The 19,984-nt window shown below is 46.9% G+C and overlaps 1 protein-coding gene across 1 annotated transcript in view; it reads right to left on the bottom strand.

The window, feature by feature from the left end:
* Positions 1-2,145: 2,145 nt before the first annotated feature.
* The window catches only part of LOC119388215 (sodium-coupled monocarboxylate transporter 1-like), a 49,092-nt gene continuing 31,253 nt past the window's right edge, over positions 2,146-19,984 (bottom strand). The window contains 8 exon segments of the mRNA XM_037655882.2: positions 2,146-8,736; positions 12,298-12,410; positions 12,999-13,099; positions 14,213-14,403; positions 15,426-15,512; positions 17,352-17,419; positions 17,558-17,615; positions 17,617-17,674. Coding sequence (XP_037511810.1) covers positions 8,035-8,736; positions 12,298-12,410; positions 12,999-13,099; positions 14,213-14,403; positions 15,426-15,512; positions 17,352-17,419; positions 17,558-17,615; positions 17,617-17,674 — 1,378 coding nt within the window. The 3' untranslated portion in view covers positions 2,146-8,034.

Below are 19,984 nucleotides of genomic sequence, written 5' to 3'. Positions count from 1 at the left end.
TTGTTCGTGCAGGCTTAAGAACAGTTGCGCCAAGGCAATGCAGTTGAAAGTGCGAGATCCCTGCTTGCACATACTCCCATCCGAGAGACAGAAGGTTACAATACGCCGTCCAGGGTTGGCAGACGCATTGGCAAACTTGTAAGAGCTACTTATTGAAGAGGCTAGGGACTCCGAATCGATGAAACACCAGGGAAGTTTTAAGAGGAGGAAAGAAATAAAGCTCTACAAATGGTAGAAGAAAGTATACGTTTCCGGTTGCATGGACCGCCGTTTAACAGCAAGACAAGTGTATATGCGGCGGGTTACATTAGACCGACGGCACGTTCCGCAGAACGTTGCGTCTAAGAACGTTCTCACTCGGTTCATTGAACACGAAGCTGCTGGACTTTTGAACTCATGGCGACAAATGGAAGACATGAGCGAATTATCCACATCAAGAAATGTTTAGAACATCATAACTCGGGAGGAGTTACATAAATGTTTAGATTGACTGCCTGATAACGGTAATAACTGTTTCATAATAAGGTGCAAATTACTAGGATGAAATTAAGCAAACATAATACACCGAAAAGAGATGGTGATTATCGATAGTCAGAGATATCAGAGTGACATTATCTTCGCGGCTGTGTTCAGCATCGCTCTGGACTTGTTCACGCTGTGAAAGCTGCTCGCTAAAGCATGTGATGGCATTGGATGAACCATAAGTGGAGAAGTCACGTCACTGAAACACTGAAGCCCAGTTTTCACTTTTCAAGAGTAGTGGCTTCGCGGAAGCAGCTTGCATTAAGGTTACGCTGGCTCCAGAAAAGTAAAAGAAGTTGCGAAGAATTCTGGCAGAATTAACGCATGTCACTATGGCTGTCGACATTAACACGACTTGATATTTCATAACTGAGCAACTGCAAGATGAGCGAGAGGGAAGAAGAGAATAATACTCTAAAATAAACATTGCTATTATAGGATACGTTGACGCCTAACTAAAGAAGTAAATAAAGATATAAAAACGAATACTGAGTTAGGTAAAATAAAAAAAAAACATGGCTGATACCTCCGTCACAGGAATCGGTATAACACGAAAGTGAAACGTGTCTTCACAGAAGTAGTGCTCATTGTGTAGCGATATATGAGAGCTTGTACAATGTCTATTCGTGTTTGGCAGCTACAGCACCGTTTGACGTGGATGCACCCATGTTGACAGCATGTCTCTATCGCGACGACTAACGCCCATGATCATGATTAAACCGTTGTGGTAGCTGACGGTGTGAACATATATTTGGACACAGCGAATCGTGAACCCCGCGTAACGATGATATCAAGAAGCTCATAATCAACACTGGTACCCGGTATGCACTTCTTCAAAGCGTCGTCAATTAAGGAGAGAAACGGCACGGTGTGCGCTTTCTAGTAATGGGTAGCCGACGCCTGTGCTCGTGCATACACAACACACACTGCGTTTCAGCAACACGGGAGGTAGAGGTTCGTAGCCTGAGCCGCAAACGCGTGCGTCCCGCTGGCCTCTGTCTCGCAGTCGCTGCTCTCGCTCCACCAAGGCACGACATTCGCCCGTCGAAATCGCGTCCTTTCTGCAACAGTCGGTGCTCTCGCAATTGAAGCAGTCGGCGGCGGAGTTGGTACACGTGGAAGCTGCACTACGCCGATGAGCCGGCGCACGCTAACACGAAGCCAAAGGCAAAGAACGTAACTGCGTCAAGGGTGCCTCGGCGACGCCAGCGCGGCCAATCTACTTCTCTGGTATCGAGACGCTTTAACCATGACCTCCGATATCGCGTGCAATCAAGCGCTAGTAAGTGTCGATCGGGAAGCATTACTTCTTTTCACATCTCACAGACGGCGGCACCGCCCCGCTCCGCCGCGAAAGAGAATGTGTGAAAGATATAAGGCGCGTTCGCGCCGTGTCTAGCATCTCCCGAGTTAGCTTAGTCGGTAGGGCGTCGGGCGCTTGCCGTCGCGGCCGCAACGTCGTGGATTCGATTCCCAGCTGGGTATCTTTTTCTTGGTTTTTTTTCTTTCTCACCCGTTGGCGTCCATTTTATCAACGTCATATCCGTGATGGATGTACTTGGTGGACCCCTGGCATAAAACACTTTCGTGTTAAAAAGGAATCTTTGCAGGAAGTTTGGTGCAATGCAACTTACATGCTTAATGAAAGGCAGGCGCAAGATTGCCCGTGACGTCATCCATTGCATACGTGACGCAGTAAGTACGTCTTTCTGAGTGAAATAAAGGAATTGAAAAAAACACAGCGGAAGAAAATAAAGTGGAATTGCAACAGCAAGCACAGCTTTAAGGTAAGAGGGCTTGCTTTCTGCACTGACATTCTGAAAATGTGAATGAACTGTGCAATTTCGCACATATAGGCGGTCACGGCAATGCGCGCGCAGATATACTGATCGCGGGCTGTTGAAATTTCGGGCCAGACCGTACTAACGAGCCCTCGTACTAAGAACTGAACTTTCCAGTGCGCTTTATAAACTCCTTACTTCAAGATACACCAAGATCCAGCACACAGCTTGTGCAATGAAACCGACAAGTGTTTTCGTAATAGAAGTGTGTTCGCGAGCGCTGGCGCGCGCGCTATCTCGACAGACATCAGTAGACAGCTCGTATACCCTTTCACGTGCTCTGCTCTCACAGCTTACTTCGCGTTGAGACGACAGACAGCATGAAAACCACTTCGCTCCCTGGACCGGCCGTATTCCCTTACAACAGCGTTTTGTAGAGTTACGCGAGACCAAATCCAAAAGTGTTAGCTGCTAGCCTTACTTCGTATAACATTGCAATTTGTTGCTGTCGCATTCATTCTTCCTCTCATGAGGCGAAACGGTGATTATTGCTACCATGGACGTGTCTGCATTTCGAGTGGCGTTTCCAAAGTCCAAGGTTTCCCTTAGGTTAGTGCCCAAACATATACATCATCATCATCATCATCATAATCATCATCATCATCATCAGCAGCAGCAGCAGCAGCCTCACTGCGCCCACTGCAGGGCAAATGCCTCTCCCATATTTCACCAATCAACCCGCTCCTTTGCTTGCTGTGGCCATGTTATCCCCGCGAACTTCTTTCATCTGCCCACCTAACTAAACTTGCTGCCTCCCCCTCGCGCGCTTGCTTTCTACAGACGGGTGAATATATTCACATTCAGATGAAACATGCTCCTTCGTTTCCTTAGCATTCCCACGGTATTAAGTACATAGTTTTTCTTCTTTGCTGAATCTCGCTTAATTGATAACTACGCTTTCTAAGGCCACCCGACCTCGCTTCGAACAGTAAAGCGCTTCCTTTTGAGTTGTCATAAAATGCCTCCCTTCTTATTTCGCCTGTACGCTTTCGGTAGTTACTCATAGTCGGCCTTTCCCCCATCGCTGCTCTCTGATAAATCTTCTCCTCCTCTCTCACTTTTCGCTTAACGCCATTTGTTACCATATCTCTCACGCTGCCAGCCGTATACTTGCTGGTGAGCCACCTAGTTCTTTGTGAATCAACGAGCTTCCTATACATATACCGGAACAGCTCCTCTGCCCATGTATTGTCCTTCACATTCTTTAGCCTCTTTTGGAACCTCACTTTCCTTTGAGCTTCACTCACCTCAAAACTTGTCTATCCCATATCCCCCTTACAGCTTCATTTGTCGTCTTCCCGTGAGCGCCCAATGGCATCCCACATTCCTTTTGTTTCACGTCCAGTCCTGATTACACCTCTGAATTTACGCACACCACTGACTTCATGCGCACCATCCTCAATGATCCGCGTCATCTGCCGAAAGAAACGTAATGGACGACCAAAAATTTCGAAGCGCGGCGGCCTCGTTCAGATTATTCCACCGCCACCTTGATGATGGTTTGAGGTTTAGAAAGATGCTTACTTCTGCAACTAATAAGGGAGCGTAGCACAGCGTCATGGTGGCTCGGGAGGGGAAGCGGAGTGAATGAGAACGGAAGAGGCAGTCCACCTTCTCGAGATTTGTGCCGACACCACCGAGCTCCAGGTTGAGGCACTTCTCTTCCCATTAGGAAAACTGGTAAATGTCAGGCGTCAATCGAGCCTAGTACTTCCCGAATTGAAATCAGGTGCTCTGCTTGACCACTGCCACGGCTTGGATGACCCTTCCACTGGTCTACCGTCATTGCACTCTCTTCAATTATATACCCTTTCACGTACACGAGATGGTTCTTTCGCTGCTCCGCCCTCATCATCGCTCTCCGCAGGTCCATTTGACATTCTGTCAAATGGGCTTCCCACTAGCTTACGGTCGTCGCCGCACATTTCTTTGCTTTAGGATGGTCATTTCGATGGTACACCATCAACAGATTGTTGGCGAAGCTGTAGCCTTAAGCGTTTCATGGTGAGATTTCCGATAAACATGTCTTACACAGAAAACAGGAACCCATGCAGGTGGTAATGCTTTTTGACGTTAACAATGGTTTGAAATTAAAGGGCGCAGAAAATGAAGTAAAATTATCACGGAATATGAACAGGAAAGAAAAAGCAAATAAAAGTAAAAATGGCCAAGAAAGGAAAGAACAAAACAACAAAAGTATATTAAAATAAAATGAGCTAAACACTGCTGTATACAAAAATAACGAAACTATGAGAAAAATAAATCATAACTAGAGACCGGATTTTAGGCAAATGCCTATTTTGTTCCCTGCGCTCCTATCGCGCCATTTTGGCATATGAGCATGAATTAGAGGTTAAGAAGGGCTTTTATAGTGTTTTTATAGTGCCTATAAATGCCTATTTTTGGCATTCGTGCCTAAATGCTTGCAAATGCCTATAAATGCCTATTTTCAAAATTAGCGCTTATATGAACGCTATTTAGCCTCAAGTTTCGCTCCCGGGTGCTGTTTGAGACCACTATCCATGTTACCGCGTAAGATTGACTGTTGGGAACTATGGGGTTCAACCTATAGTCCTCTAGTTCAACCAACTCTAGTCCTCTAGGTCAACCAACCAACCGCTGTCAGCAGTGAAGCGGGACACGACGGCGAGCATTTGCCGCCGCGCTGACGTGGCCCGAGCGGTTGGCGAATGCGAAACCGCGGAGAGCCGTCAGTGGAGAGTGAAGAGCAAAAAAAAAAAAAAAAAAAAGAAAAGAAAAATGTGAACTGCACGCAGCTTTTGTTTTGTTTGTAATTTACTTTTTAAGGCGTTCACTGCAGTAGCGTAGCCAGAAATATTTTTCAGGGGGGGGGGGGGGCAGTTGACAACCATACTTTATATATGTTCGTGCATGCGTTTGTATGTTTGTATGTGTGCGTGTATATACGCACACGCAAAACTGAAAAGTTTCGGGGGAGAGGAGAAGGTTGAAACCCCCCCCCCTGGCTACGCCAGTGGTTCACTGCCAGGGGAGGAATTGGCTCTACGCAATTCGACCCGGCCAATAGGAGGAATCCCTCCCTTCTGGTCTTTTAGCAATCTGGCTGTCTGCTCCTGCTCTGCACTTCTCAGTAATGCCGGAAAGACAGCCAGGAATGTGCTGATTCGACAGTGGACACATGACTCACTCTGCAGAACACGGGAGTGCGAACCGTGCGGGACAACGCACGCTATGTTCAAATGTTGGCGCCTTTGTGCCATCTTAAGCAATAACATTTTTGTTTTCCTGTCGTAGATAGAGGTCGCGCACGTCTTCGTTTGAAATTATTTGCATTTATGTGAAAATTTATTGTGCCTATATTTACGATTTTGGAAGCCTAAAACATTGTCTTGCCTGCCTATTTTTGGCGCCTAAAACGAGCTTTTTTAGGGCCTAAAAATCCGGCCTCTAATCATAACACTGCAAAAATAACACTTACATGCATGCAATGCCGCATATTTGTGCGTATTTACATACAATTATAACGAGAAAGTAGCTTTTGCGGGACTCCGCCAAGAATTTCTCGCGTGCAGGTATGTCATGGAAATGACGTCACGAAAAGCTAGTTTTTCTAGCATCCCCATGCGACGGCGCATTTCGCCATTCTCTGAGCTATTTGTTGTGACGATCTGGGCAACAATGCAGCTTTGCCACATCGATTTTTTTTTTTTTTTTTTGCGTCGGATTGGCCTATGACATCTCGTGGCCTCCCGCGTGCAGTTTAAGCGTACAACAGCGATGTTTGCACGCCGCCTGCTGCTTCCGTTGCAATGGCGTCAAATAACAATGCTACTACGTTAAGTGCCGCAGAAAGCTAGCTACGTAGGCGGGATTATATGAAACTGACCGAGTTCGGCCAAAGAGAGACACGCCAGCAGGTAGTACGACACATTCGCGCGTGATCGGCGTGCACAACGAACACTCGCGTTCGAAAAGCTGAGCACGTCGCTAGTTCCCTGGCCATGTACCAAGCACTAACGCAGTGTGTTAAACCTTCATCGAAGCCGCTCGCTAAACATAGCCCACAAGACCAAACGGTATGCCTTTCTCGGCAGTGTACCGAGCGAGTTCGCGAAGCGATTTGTTGAGAACGCATTTGGCTTCGCTCGTTGAGCTTAGAAGCGCCTGTGGTTGCGGCCCTTATCATCCGCTCAGATGAGTCCAAATGTGACGTCAGTTCCTTGAATTGCCACGATGAGTTACTGATGGTCGTCATCCTTTGTCCTCGGATGGGCGTCAACTTAAAAGCCTGTGTAAATCCACGTAAAATCATGTGCAAATGTGTGATCTTGTATTCCTTACCCGTTCAATGATGATGATGAGGAGGAGAAGGCGGAGGAGGATGTTGTAGGTTGCCGGCGGATCTAGCCTTGCGAGAGTTGCAGGCAGTTGCCCCGCCCGGTTTCCTCCTTTGAGATTATATTCGAGTAAGCGCAGGCAGACTACCAAGAAGTCGCGCGTAGCGCTACGCAAAAATGCCCATGCCGGCGGCCTATGAGCTATCCCGCATACAGTGTTTTGCCGGACCCCCATATCACTACACCACGCCCCTACATAAGTGTCACTCATCACCAGTGACATGCGAGATCTGTAACGTTTAAAAAATTCAAAATTAGCCGCGACACCTCCTTCCTGAATGTCCAGTGACCACGCGGAAACGCGATACCATTTACACTGTTGTATGGCGAGCCTAAACGTTGCAGTGCTTCAAGGAAACATTGACGAGCTTTCTCAAGTTCACCGCACTTAAGCAAGTAGTGTTCGATGTCACCGCAGGTCTTGCAGGCCGGGCACAGTTGCGTCGCGGAAAATGGTCTCGTGGAGCCATGCTGGTGTACGTGCTGACCCGTGCGAATGCGACGTAACAGAGAGGCTTGCTTCGTCACTATGATGCGATTATACGTTATGTTCTATTTGCACAGCGTGAACGTAACTATTTTCTAACGTTATCGCAGCTTCTCGTTAGAGTCACTCCGCAAGATGATGCGGACAGTCCACAGGAGGATCAGCGATGGGCCGTCAAATCACACTGTTTACTGAAAGTAATTGGACTTCTGTGCATTTTATTCGAATTTAACGTCACTCCAAGTATACAACACGCCGCAAACGTATATTTTAACACAGCGCCCATCTAATAATGCGTTTTCTTTTGTACTTTTACGCCGCTGAAACGCAGCGAACTTTGTGAGGTTGCAGAAAATTTCGTTACCATATGACGCAATTTTCGGCTACAATAATTGTATTATTGCGTATGACTGAGGCACAACAATGAACAAATCAACAGAACAACAAGTAGGAGGCGATTGGATGAAAATTGAACCTGCAAGCGCTCTTGGTTTCCAGGCTGCAAGCAGGAATAGTTGTTTGCGCCGTCTCCGGATGCGCGAGTAAAATAGCTCGGCGCCCTTTCATCTTGCGAAAACTAACGTCACAGTTACGATCGGGCATTCCAAGTCAGTCATATAACAATCGCATTGCTCTCAAAACTCGTCGCCGGCGTAGTCCAAGCCGTAAAATACGACGAATACAGGCGACCGCCACTGTGACCTGCTGCCCGAAATGTGAAAGTGCGACTCGGGTTTAACATGTATAGCATACTGTCAGTGCGTCCAGCGCATACCATCACGATTCGGAGGAAATGACAAAATGTTCAGAATGCTGTCGCTGATTCATTGCCCGCTGGTTCACACTTCGGCGGCGAGGGCCTGCGCCTGGAGTCTGGTGACGAGGAATGCCTCGTCCGGCGATGCTTCTCCCTCCTAGAAGACCCGGAGCGTCGCGACCTGTGGACGCTATGGGATGGGGACGAATCGACTGATCCGGGCTCCCTGATCGTGGTCACCGGGCTTTTGTCGGGATCGTCGGATTCGCTTTTCGTGCGCGTATCTCGGCCTGCCGAAGGCGCTCTAGAAAGTCCCGTTGAGTCGACATTTATCCGCTTTTTGGCGTCCTCGGCAGTGCTTACGGCCGCATTTCCAGCTGTCTGCTGATCGAGCGCAGGGGGCGCAGATTTTGCGCAAGCCATCGCCGAAGCATCGCTCGAGTAAGCATTTGCGACGTCCCTATTTGTCGATGGCGCTTGCCAGTACTCATTCGTGACTGGGCGAAAGGCGATCATTTCCGGGCTGGAAGTGACGACGCCTGGCATAGAGCGTCGATGAACGATGCTGCCGTTCGTAGCGACGCTGTTCACCGTTGCTTTGGAGGAGTCGGCCGGTGCCACGAGGCCGTTGATGCTGGGCTTCTCGTCACTGGAGGCGAAGCCCGCATTGTCTTTTCCCCCGGAAGAAATGTCGAGATAGGCCTTCTTCGATCTTCCCAGCTCGATCATGTGCTCGACCTCGTACTCGTCCTGCACAGCAAAGGGGCAAAAAGACAAACAAGATAAAATAATTCCTTTAGTGCGTTTAGTGCGTTTAGTGCGTATAATATTAAAATATTGAGATTTCCAGTCAATATTATGTACGGTTTGCTCTCTGAAGGTATAGGTCCTCCAACCACCGTCAGTGGAAGTCGCAAGCTGCAACGGATCAGTAATTTTGCATACGCATCAACAGAGCAGCTAGAAGATGCAAGACAATTGAAAGACACGGCAACGCAATCAGTCGTTTCGCGTGTTCCTACCGGCTGCGTTATATGTTGTGCGGAATACCAAACACCAGCTCGTATGCCCGCCCATATGCACGTGCTAGAATGAGGGTGAACGTGGTCGGTAAGCTTCAACGTAACCTTGAAGCACAGCAGAGCGTATTAGTAGAACTTAGTGTACAGGTGCCGTTCACTGCTGTAGTATGCGTTCTAGCGTTGACCTTAACTGCGCTGCGAAAACACTGGCCCTTGTAACCGCGAGACGGCAGCGGCACACCAAGGAGCTCCATCGAAAATGACGAGAGCAAGTTTGTCGCTCTATGGCGACACAAAAACCGCCAGGCTTCCACTGTGCATGCGCTAGTTTTAATGCCTTCCTGCTGCAGAGGTGGTACTTCATGAAATGGCGAGGGTTGTGGCATGGGTTCTTTGATGTGCCATCTTGTAATAGTGTTGTAGCAGAATTTAAAACTGGGCGAGTTGATTAGAATCAGTTATAGTGGTAGCGCAAATGGGATGGCAACAGAATACAACAAGCGCTGCGGGGATTCTCCGGTGTTGTGCACACGAGAACGAGGCAACAAAACGCACAGATAACGTCTCTATGCAAGGCAGTTCAAGGGGTTTAAAGAAAATCGCAGAGCAATGCTGCACAAACAAAACTATAGAGTCACTAGCGACTGGCGTGCGTTCGGTATTTCTTGCTGTGCGGTGAATTTGGAGAGCCGCCGTATGAAGGAGAAAGAAGGAAAAACAAGACTGCACCAGGTCCGCACACCGGACGAGCTGTGCGCAAAATTATTTTTCAGGTTCGCCGTACAACGATACAGCCAATTTCGCAATCGGACGTTTGGGTGGCTCGCGTGAGCGAGCGAAATATGCTTTTGCGTCAGGGACAAATTATTTATTTCAATGCAAAAAATCATAATTGGCCTCATTCGATGAGACTGCAAGGTCGGCTGAAGATGCGCCAGCTCAACGCTTCCTCGTCTTCAGCGAACACTGCCACATTTTCAGTATTTTCTGTGTTTTACAACTGAAGTCTACGTTAGAAGCTACATAAAATCGATGTATGAAAATTACAACGAAATCATGAATTGGCCGTAAGTACAATCTTTTTCCTTGCATGCCTGAGATACTGCCGTCCATTGCTTACTTCCTTGATAGAATACAGGCTACTTCAGTCGTTGCTGTCAAGAACCCGAATGTAGTGCGCAAAATGCGAGCGCAGTGCCTCTGTAAGCGCAGCCTCGTTTCATGCTAGAGCATTCCTGGTGTGTTAAGCGCGTCACGTGCTGTTTGTCGCTGCTTCGTGGTTGTGAGCATGCTGCGAATGGGAAACACAATAATGCAGCCAAGAAAAGGGGAGTGGGAAAGCGGCTTGTGTTTCCCCGTAAAATTATTTCTTTCACTGCGCCTACAAAGTGTGACATTGCTTAGTGAAAAAAAAAATTTAATGTTTGCCTTGACCACTTGCTCCGTGTGACCGCTATCTTTAGTGGACGGTGAGCCTTGTTACGCGAAGTTTCATGCTCGAAAGTAATGCAAGTGTTGTCTTCCTGTTCTACTTAGGGGTCACCATCCTGAGAGGATATGTGTCAGCTGCAAGGAAACAAAGCTGGAAAACAAAGCCTCCTGATCCACCACGCTGCGTTCAACGCTGTACCTCCCATAAGAAAATAGAAAAACAAATTAAACAACCGTCTTTAAGCTCAATTCCGCTTGAATTTTAGTGAAATGCGACGCATATAATTAGCTGCGGCATTGCCGTTGTGCAACCGGCTGATAGCGCAAGGCCGCGAGGTAGATTTTCGGCCGCAGCGACGTCATTTTGATAAAGGTAGGGTGCGAAAACGCTGATGTTGAAACGTTTCGGTGAACGTCACCAGTTCATCGGTACTGGTGGGCAGAATCATTCCGTCGCCTTCCTCTGTCTCCCAATGCATGAATGCATTTCACCCCAAATCTGCCATCCTCTGAAAGGTACGCGCTTCTCCCTCTTTCCGCAAATTCCCGCCGACGCATTCGTGCAGCTGCACGTACGCAGTGTGCCGTACCGCTGACAGTTGCTTGCAGTTCTCGCTCATGAGCACGTGCACTGAATTTCGCGCATCGTAGGGAAATATTACCGTTAGAGCTCATTGGAACTGGCAATTAACATACGTTAAAGTGGTGCAAAGTAAAAGTAAAAGAACACAATGAAGAAAGTTTACCCTTCCCGTACCACTAAGTAGAACGGCAGACTGGCAATTGGCAGAGGTCGCGCGACCGATTGCGACTGCCAACCTGGCAACGGCTCGAAGGGACCACCGTTCACAGCGGCAGGCGTGTATAGTGGTCAGTTGTGAACAATGGTTTCGGTATGGCGACGAAGCCGTCGCCACACCGAAATACAGCGGCGTCACCCTTCCTCGTAAAATGAGAAGTCGTCCTACTTCTGCGCACCTGGTAGGTCCACGAGTTTTGCGACTACACTCGCGCCTATGAGAAATCGAGCAGCTGGCCCAACAGTCGATTTTAGACAGAAGCGACTATTTGCGTTTTGCGAGCGGCTCGGTGGCGCACACCTTCCGATAGTCGTCGATATGAATGAGCCTGTGTCTGGTTACGGTAATACTACCATATCGTCCCTCGCCACTTTAGAGCCTAGGCTGGGTGTACTGTGAGTGCAATATTTGATCCCTATATAAAAATCAGGATGGCGCATACGCACCACAAAGGAGCCTGCAGCTAACTAGTGATCGGCGATCTATAGTTCTCGCACAGCAAGCGAAGAGTTCGAAAGGTTGTGGCTCCGCGAATTACCTTTATGTAGAGGAGATGCTTAGTGAATGGTTCAACTTTCGCCATCGCGAATGACGAACACGGCTGACGCAGATATTTTCTTCGCTTGAAAGGTACTCTATCAATAAAAACCCCTGAAACGTTTCTCTGTTTCCTGGTCAATTATTTTCACTGCTTGTTTTGCAGTGCTTTGGAACAATGTCCCGCGGGGTAAGTAGCAATGCAATGTTTGCGTCAGAAAAGTCAAGATGAACTGCGTCGACCCGCAACATGGCAAGTGACGAACAAGAGAGAAAGTGCATTTTTTTAGAGGTAACTGCGAAGCAAGGAGTGAAAGAAGAGGATTGGATTGTCAAAAGGGTTAGCTAGCGGCTAGACTAGGTGGCTACCCTGTGCATAAGAAAGGGCATATTAGTTACCACGAAGGCTTCCTGGAAAACAATCTTTGTGCCTGGGGTGTTATTTTAGGCCATTTTCGTTGGTTATTATTATGGCAAGGCCGTCACAGACTCGACACAGCACAAAGTATATGTCGACTCACCGCACTCTTGACCATGAATTTGCCGTGGAGGGAGGATGGCAGCATCACTCCGCAGAGGAAGTTGTAGATGGGGTGGATCGTCCGCGGGTTCACCTTGCTCGGTCTAGTGTATCCTGCAAAACAGGCAGCGCCACATTTCGTTGTAACTTGGCGTTTTATATCTTGCAAGTCAGAATGCTATGCCATAGAATAATGACAGTTACGCAGCAGACATTCACTGATTGGAAAAAGATATCGCGACCGATACAGTGCTCACGTAGAGTCTATGGGTGACTTAGAGTATGTGTAGGTAGTTGTAAATTGTATTTATTGTTTTGCCGCACTAAGATGTTTCTTGCGTGCTTAGGTTCAATTTCTTTTCCTATTCGCCTTACTTCCATATAACCATTATCTCGGTCCCTTGACTTTTTTTAAATTTTACTGCTATGTGGTTTCATTGATCATATAAACATTCAAGATGGTCCAGTAAAGACATTTGCATTGGGGCTTTTTTTGTTAATCCTTGTGTCGAAAACTATAGCCCTAATGTGAATAAAACTGAAAGAAGGTTGCATGCACAAACACGTCGCGTAATCTCATCTCATGTTGTCGATGTAGAACATTTGGTTTGTTAGTTCGCTCAACATAGGTCAAGGAGGCTGTTAATATCTAGGCGACAAACAGAGGGAGGTATTTCTTTTATTTGCCTTTGCTGAACGTACCTGTGAACAAGCTGACGATGAGCCCAATGACGACAACTAAGACGCATCCGATCATGCTGTACCAGACATACGAAATCCTATAGATGACCAGGATGTCTTTACTGAAACAAACAGGGGCACAAAAAAATTGTAGTGTGTTGAAGTCACGCGTGAAACAAGCTTCACGAAGTAAAACGCTAATTTTGGCCACCCTTCGCACATGTTTAACGAGCTGCTTTTAGACTGGAAGCGTTTCTTTCGCATTAATTCTGTGATATAATTTCTATATATTGATTTCACTGGATTGTTATTTTTTTTCTAATTGTGGGCTGTTCGAGCAGTTCTAGATCTCTACCTATAGTAAGTGTTCACTTAGGATGACATGTACAAATGCAAGTGCTTGATGCTTCGCTTGCGTTTTAATTGATTGATCTTAACAAGGAACAAAGCGCTGGCACAACAAATCACATGTCAAGCGTGCGGCTGAAGCACATCCGCCGTCGACTAAACGAGTGCCGTGCACAGACTGTGCTAAGGGAAGAAGGCGTCGCGAAACGAGACGCCTTCAAAACTGCAGTCGACCCGTCTTGTTCTCTACTTGCGCGAGTTGCATGCGCCGCATGAGATAGCATGAATTTTAATGCTACTCATACTAACACTACCGCCGTGTTTTAAGGGGTCCTGTTAAGTTGTGGAGCGAGGCACTGACTGTGCGGGCGACGATAACCAGGGCGATTGCTTTTTGTTTCGCTGACCGTATCCATGTGTAAGTGCATACAAACAGCCCTGTACAGGTGTGACATATACCGCAACAGTGAACTTAATGTATGTTGTCTCACAGCTTCCTGTGATACTGAAACAAAAAACAACAACAACGAGTTAATGGCCATTTTTAGATATTCCGGAAATAGCACGATTATAATGCCTATGCTGGATTTCTCATAAAAGCGGGCATTACTTGCAAAAGAAATAGAAATTCATATTTCTTATTAACAGAATTTCGCTAATTGGCTCTAACTATTTACTGTAGGGCGCATGTTGCAAATTACCAACAGTGTCCAGTGAGTTCACAAGGCACACGCACACTTATTTAAGTGCTCAAAAGGCTTACTTACATAGAGCAGAAACAAACACAGCAGAAGAAGACTACGGGACGAGCGCTCGTCCAATCGGTTTCCGCGCTATGCATTCTGCTTAAGTGATGACAAGCCCTATCCCTTGTGAGCTAGGCTTACTTGACGGCAGCAACGTCGACAGGCCTCGGGTAGGTGATGTTGTTAATCTCCTGTCCCGTGGCGTTCAGGTAGTCGCCGATGCATCCGAGCACCGATACGGGGGCCTTGCGCACCGCTGGCTTCGCGGCGAAAGCACCGAAGCCGATCCAGAAACAAGCCACCAACGAGGTGATAGTGCCTACACCGGCGCCCTGTATGCGTATGACAAAAAACAGCATCGCAGTTGCTTGTTGTGGCTATCTGGCAATAACACTTTGTGGCACGTATTACAGGCATCTCATGACAGTGCATAATTCGACTTTGTTGTTTTTCGATAGCGCAGCGCGAATAAAACAGGGACGAAGGGAAGAAACAACGACATCACGGGCGCTGCATCAGTGCCTGCGATGTCGTTGTTCCTCCTCCTTGTCCTGTTTCATTCGCGCTGCGCTATCGAAGGAGTCTAAACCAACTTGCCCGAATAGATGTCTAACATTGCAGGTTGGTATTTATGAGATGAACGGCAGATGTTATGAAAAACGTGCTTTAGCTAACGTCTTGTGCAGAGAGACAGCGTCGGATAGATGGCTTAATAGCCCGCGGTGAGCCATGGAGGCGTTTTTTAAACGACTTCTTCGTAGAACAGAGGGCGATATAAGGAAGTCACTGGAGAGAGGCGATGGACGAGAGTAAAAGAGTTGAACCAATCGATAAAGGCGCTCGTTCACAATGCTTCTTTATATATAATACAACAACTTCCACGTTAGTTAAACACTGATCGATTTCTTCAGAACACCTTATTCTTTACTACCAGTCATTGTTTTAGGGTACTTCTTTGCAGACTCGTCGTTTGTGACAATAAGGTGTTCGACAAGAAGCTCATAGGGTCCCTCATGGATTCGCCTAAGACAACTCGAAGGCGAAATCCATCCGGTACAGATATATCTTACCGTGCACTTTAAATCGACATCCAGCGTTCACTAACATCTACTAATTAATTTTCACTAACATATATTTCTCTCATTATCTTTTACTGATCTCTAATTAAATTACGACTCATTAATTTGATCATTATCATATACATGCACAGTCATGCCTCGTGTATTATGGCTTTCGCTCCCCCACAGACGTCACGTGATCATTTTTGCTTCGCTTCTCTCGCGCGGGATTTTCGTTGAAGGCCACGTTCGCATGAGTCATACAAGGCTTTCGCCTCACTATGTACTATACTCACAATGCTGTTGGCGCAGGGGAAGAAGATGCCCAGCGTGAAAACACCCAGAAGCGGTCCGCCGACAATTCCGAAGATGGAGAGTGCAGCCTGAAACGCAGATTTAAGTGGCCTTATTCCCGTGTGCGCTTTTCAATGAGCAGAAATAAAGATGAGTACAACCGTGTATAACAAACGCGGGCCCGGCCTAGCAGCCTTAATGCACTTGAGCTCACTGAGATAGGACTCTTAGACTTACTCGAGCGCGCACATACCGTATCTCGAACCCCGTCCACGATCTCTACCATTCTACATTTGGGGTGCTCCGCCGCACTGTCGCGGTGGCGATGTTGTCAATATAAGCGTCGGCAAGGCGGAACGTTAGGCAATAGATCGCAGTCACCTGAATACCACTCTTCTTTGTCTTGCCAATAACCGGCAGCCCTGCACGTCCCCCCCCCCTTTCTTTTAAACACCCATATATGAGAACGTCCCTTTATTTTCAATACCGGTGTAGTCTTACGTAATGCCAGTCCGCTAAATTGAATTGAATCTTTATTTAATTTTGAGTACAACTGGAAGAAAGGTGCAAGAGGTGAAGGGGCGTAACACCTGACAAAAGCACCTGCACTCGTAAAATATAGCTCGACATGATTTTAATACTGGCAGTTTGTTGGCACTGAAGACGATGTGATATATTGCTACACACTTTCCGTGAACTACGTAGAATTGTTGTTTGTTTGTCTGTAGGTCGACAACATGGGTGACATTTTAGTGTGATCAATTGTCAGCGAATAAATTGGTCTTACAATGAGTTATTCATTTGGGTAGTTTAAACTCTCAAAGCAAACCACAGTTATGCGAAACGTCGTAGTGAAGTGCTCTCCGTCGATTTTGGCCGTGTAATGTTATGTAAACGTAGTACGTCGACATCAAAAGTGCTTGAGCGTTTCTTCATTCTGAAAATGTGGCCACCGCGAGCACGAATCGCGCCCGTGACAACAGGCTCAGTTGCATAATGCGATGGCAGCTGAGCTACCGTGGCGGCATGCAACATTTGTGCGAATTGAAAGACCATAAACGATAGGAGAGAGAGATATAACGCGCCGGGCTTTCGAATGGCTCTGATCACATCAACTAAGCGAAACAGTCTTTCAAAGAAACGAATGTAATTTCTATACACAGAAGCCAACGGCCTCTAACTTTCTCTCTCGCCATTCTGCCTCGCACGAAAGTGCTCCGTATAGATGTTCATGAGATACAGACTCGTCCTTCCCACATAACTGCAGTTCGTTACCGGCCGTGGTAGCTTATCAGGTAGAGTGTCACACTGCTAAGCTAGAGAGCGAGGGTTCGAATCCCGGCCCTGGTGGCCGCATTTCGGTGGGGGCGAAATGCAAACAACCCCTGTGTATTAAAATTTAAGTGCGAGTCAACCTTAACGAAAACCAAGAGATAACGAAGCCAAGGAGGGTATAGGGGACGTTAATTGTACTGTTTTAAGTGTATCGTATTAATTGTGACATAGATGCGAAGAAAGTAAAGTGGACGAAACGACAACTTGCCGCCGGCTGGGACCGAACCTACAACCTTCGGACGTAAGGTTGTGTCAAGCAAAGAAGCGAGCCCTCAAAATTCCCTTCTTAGGTGCACGTCAAGATAATGCGTAGTCCCCCGCTACGGCGTGTCCTCGTAATCATATCGCGGTTTTGGCACGCCAATACCCAGCAATTATTAGTCATTGTTATTCCGATAGAGCTACAGGTTGACACGAGCTTCGGCATTGTGCAGTGTACAAAATTTTGCTAAAGTGGTAGTAATGTAGTATGAGAGAAAAAGAAGAAGTCATCTCTGCTCGTCAACAACTGAGCTCTCCTGAAAAGCTGTAGCTACTGTGTCACGTGGCAAGCAGTATAAACGCTTGCCATACTTTGTATTCAGAGTGCTTACTTGAAGAACGTTGCCCATCATTTGCGCTCCGTAGACGAGAGCAATGGCGACCAGGCCGTACGACATGGCTGATAAGAAAAAGAAAAAGCAAAGATATGATTAATCATTCATTTGAACCTGTGCACTCTACATTAAACTTAGGTATCGTTGTAATGTCGCCAAAAGAACGCTTCGTCATTCTTGGCAAGGATCCTTTTGATACGTACCAATCATCTTCGTGAGATTCGTAGCATAGCGGTCGCTCATGTCTCTCTTGATGTATCCTCTTGATAATATCTTCGAGCGTGACGGCAGCTAGAGAGTTTACGCCCGACGAAACCGTGCTGCGTTCAGTGAAACACAGTTAATGTAATTAGGCTATAAAGCTATAAGCCACACGTCAAACATCATCACACTATAATATGACTATACGTACAAGATAGCACATAGCAGGCGATTTGAGTTACAGAACTAGTTGTATTCCGAACTACATTGGCGAAGACCACATATACGATTGCAAAAAAAAAATTAAAAAATAAAAGTGAGGATGGTAGTATTCTTAATCACGCCTATAAATAATTGTAATTGAAATTCAAAAACGATTTGTCCCGGCCTAGCTGACGCATTTTGTACTCCCTCGGTTTCAACATGAGTCGTTGCTTTTCGTAACACTTGAACACCAGAAAAATTTCAATTTGGCACAGTTGGTATTTGCTGCGTGAGGCGTTTACAGCTAATAATCTCGCTGTGCTAAACACATTATTGAATTCAGGGCTGATTCATCACCCTTTAAAAAAATAATATCGTGCGAGCGTCGACTGCATGGTATGTCAGCCTGTGAACGGCGAGAAGCTGCGAGATTGCAACCGTATGGGAAAATGCAAACTCTCCGGTGCACCTCGTACGCTTCTCGCTTCTACACACCGTGTCGGAGTTATCTGTGCAGCGCGGTTCTCTGAAATCATCTTAGAAAACAAGTGGGAATTAAGGGTGCGTATCCACGACTCACTTTGAATCCGTTACTGCATTGCTGAAATGGGCACATGCGCCAGAGAATAAAGATAGAAGAGGGTCATCTGTGAGGGCTTCCGAGGCATTGTCACTTAAGATTAAGTTTGAACAATGACTGCGAACACCTGCACCTGCGTAGCCTGGTTATTTGTAGAGTTGCCGATGGGGTCTTGTGAATAACGAAACGCAGGGCGCACGCATTCTTTAAGCTAACAACGTGACCCGCCGCGGTGGTCTAAGGTTATGGTGATTGACTGTTGAACCGAAGGTGGCAGGATCGAATCCCGGCCGCGGCGACCGCATTTAGATGTAGGCAAAGCACTCGAGGCGCGTGTGCTTAGATTTAGGTGCACGTTAAAGAACCCCAGGTGGTCGAAATTTGTAGAGCCTTCCACTAAGGCGTCTCTCATAGTCATATCGCGGTTTTGGGACCTAAAACCCCAACAATTGTTATCATTAGCTAACAACGTGGCGAATAGAATTCTCGCTGGAAATCGCCTGGCGCACTTGCGCATACTGTTGCCGATATCATCGTCTTTTTTGCCATTAAAAGCCGGTAGTGCATTTAAGCCGGTAGTGAGTATATGTAGCAGGTTATATTTTTTAAAGAAAAGTGAAGTGTGTAGTCTCATAGATGCCTAGAAAAGGACTCGATGTCGGCACTTACTGGGCAATTTAGTTTCCATAAATGCCAGAAGGTCGGAAACGGAGATTAAGGAACGCTCATGTCAATCGCCGTTCGTACACAGCTCCATAGGCCTTGCAATACAGTTAAAACTCGATCTAACGAAACTCGATTTTACGAAGTTCCCAACCTAACGAAGCAATTTTCATTTCCCGGCAGGTAACCATATCGTCCAATGTTACCATCAACCCGAATTAACGTATCTAACGTGGTACCAAATTCGATTTAATGAAGTTTTTCCTGAAATATAGATCAGTAAAAAGTGGATTCCTTTGTAATTTTCACACAGATTGGCTTTTCTTCGAGCGTTCGCTTTAACACTATCACATTAAGACATCTAGCCGAGTATTATTTTGACGAGGCTGCACCCCGCACCTATGCAAGGAACAACGTACTCGCTAGCGGCAGCGGTGGTCCCTGTATACGCTCCCACCGGAACACTGCTCTGCTTTGCGGTTTATGCAAAAGATGGAACCTTGTTGCTCGGCCTGCTCGCACAATCACTTCATTCGTTCTCTCCGCCTTTGCATATCGGCAGCTTGTCATAGCTTCACGTGACTGTCTACCTGGCCTGGATAGCCCGGACATGGAAGGTGCCACGTCCAGGCCGCGCTCGCGCTCTTTTCACACGCGCAGGCGAGGGTTAGAAGTAAATAATGATGTACAGCGGTATCTTTTTGTACAGCGGTACAGCGGGTCTAGCAACATTAAAATTGTCGATTTCGAAAGAACAAATATTCCCCTTCTCGATTTTACGAACTTCCCGATTTAACGAACTTGTAGCAGAGAGGCAGAGGAAGAAGGATGCTGCTACACGCGTTACCAAAACCAGCTGCTTTATTCCGATGGTCCACGCGCTCGCCTCCTCGCGACTACGCCGACTTCGTTCTCGTCGCTGCGTCGGCACGCCAGTACGCGACAGGGACCCCCGCTGTGTTAGACGGAGTCGTAGTCAAAA

This window comes from Rhipicephalus sanguineus, chromosome 3 (assembly GCF_013339695.2).
Source record: "Rhipicephalus sanguineus isolate Rsan-2018 chromosome 3, BIME_Rsan_1.4, whole genome shotgun sequence".
Classification (NCBI taxonomy): Eukaryota; Metazoa; Arthropoda; class Arachnida; order Ixodida; family Ixodidae; genus Rhipicephalus; species Rhipicephalus sanguineus.
The sequence above is the reverse complement of the archived record's forward strand: the minus strand, read 5'-3'. Positions and strand labels throughout refer to the sequence as shown.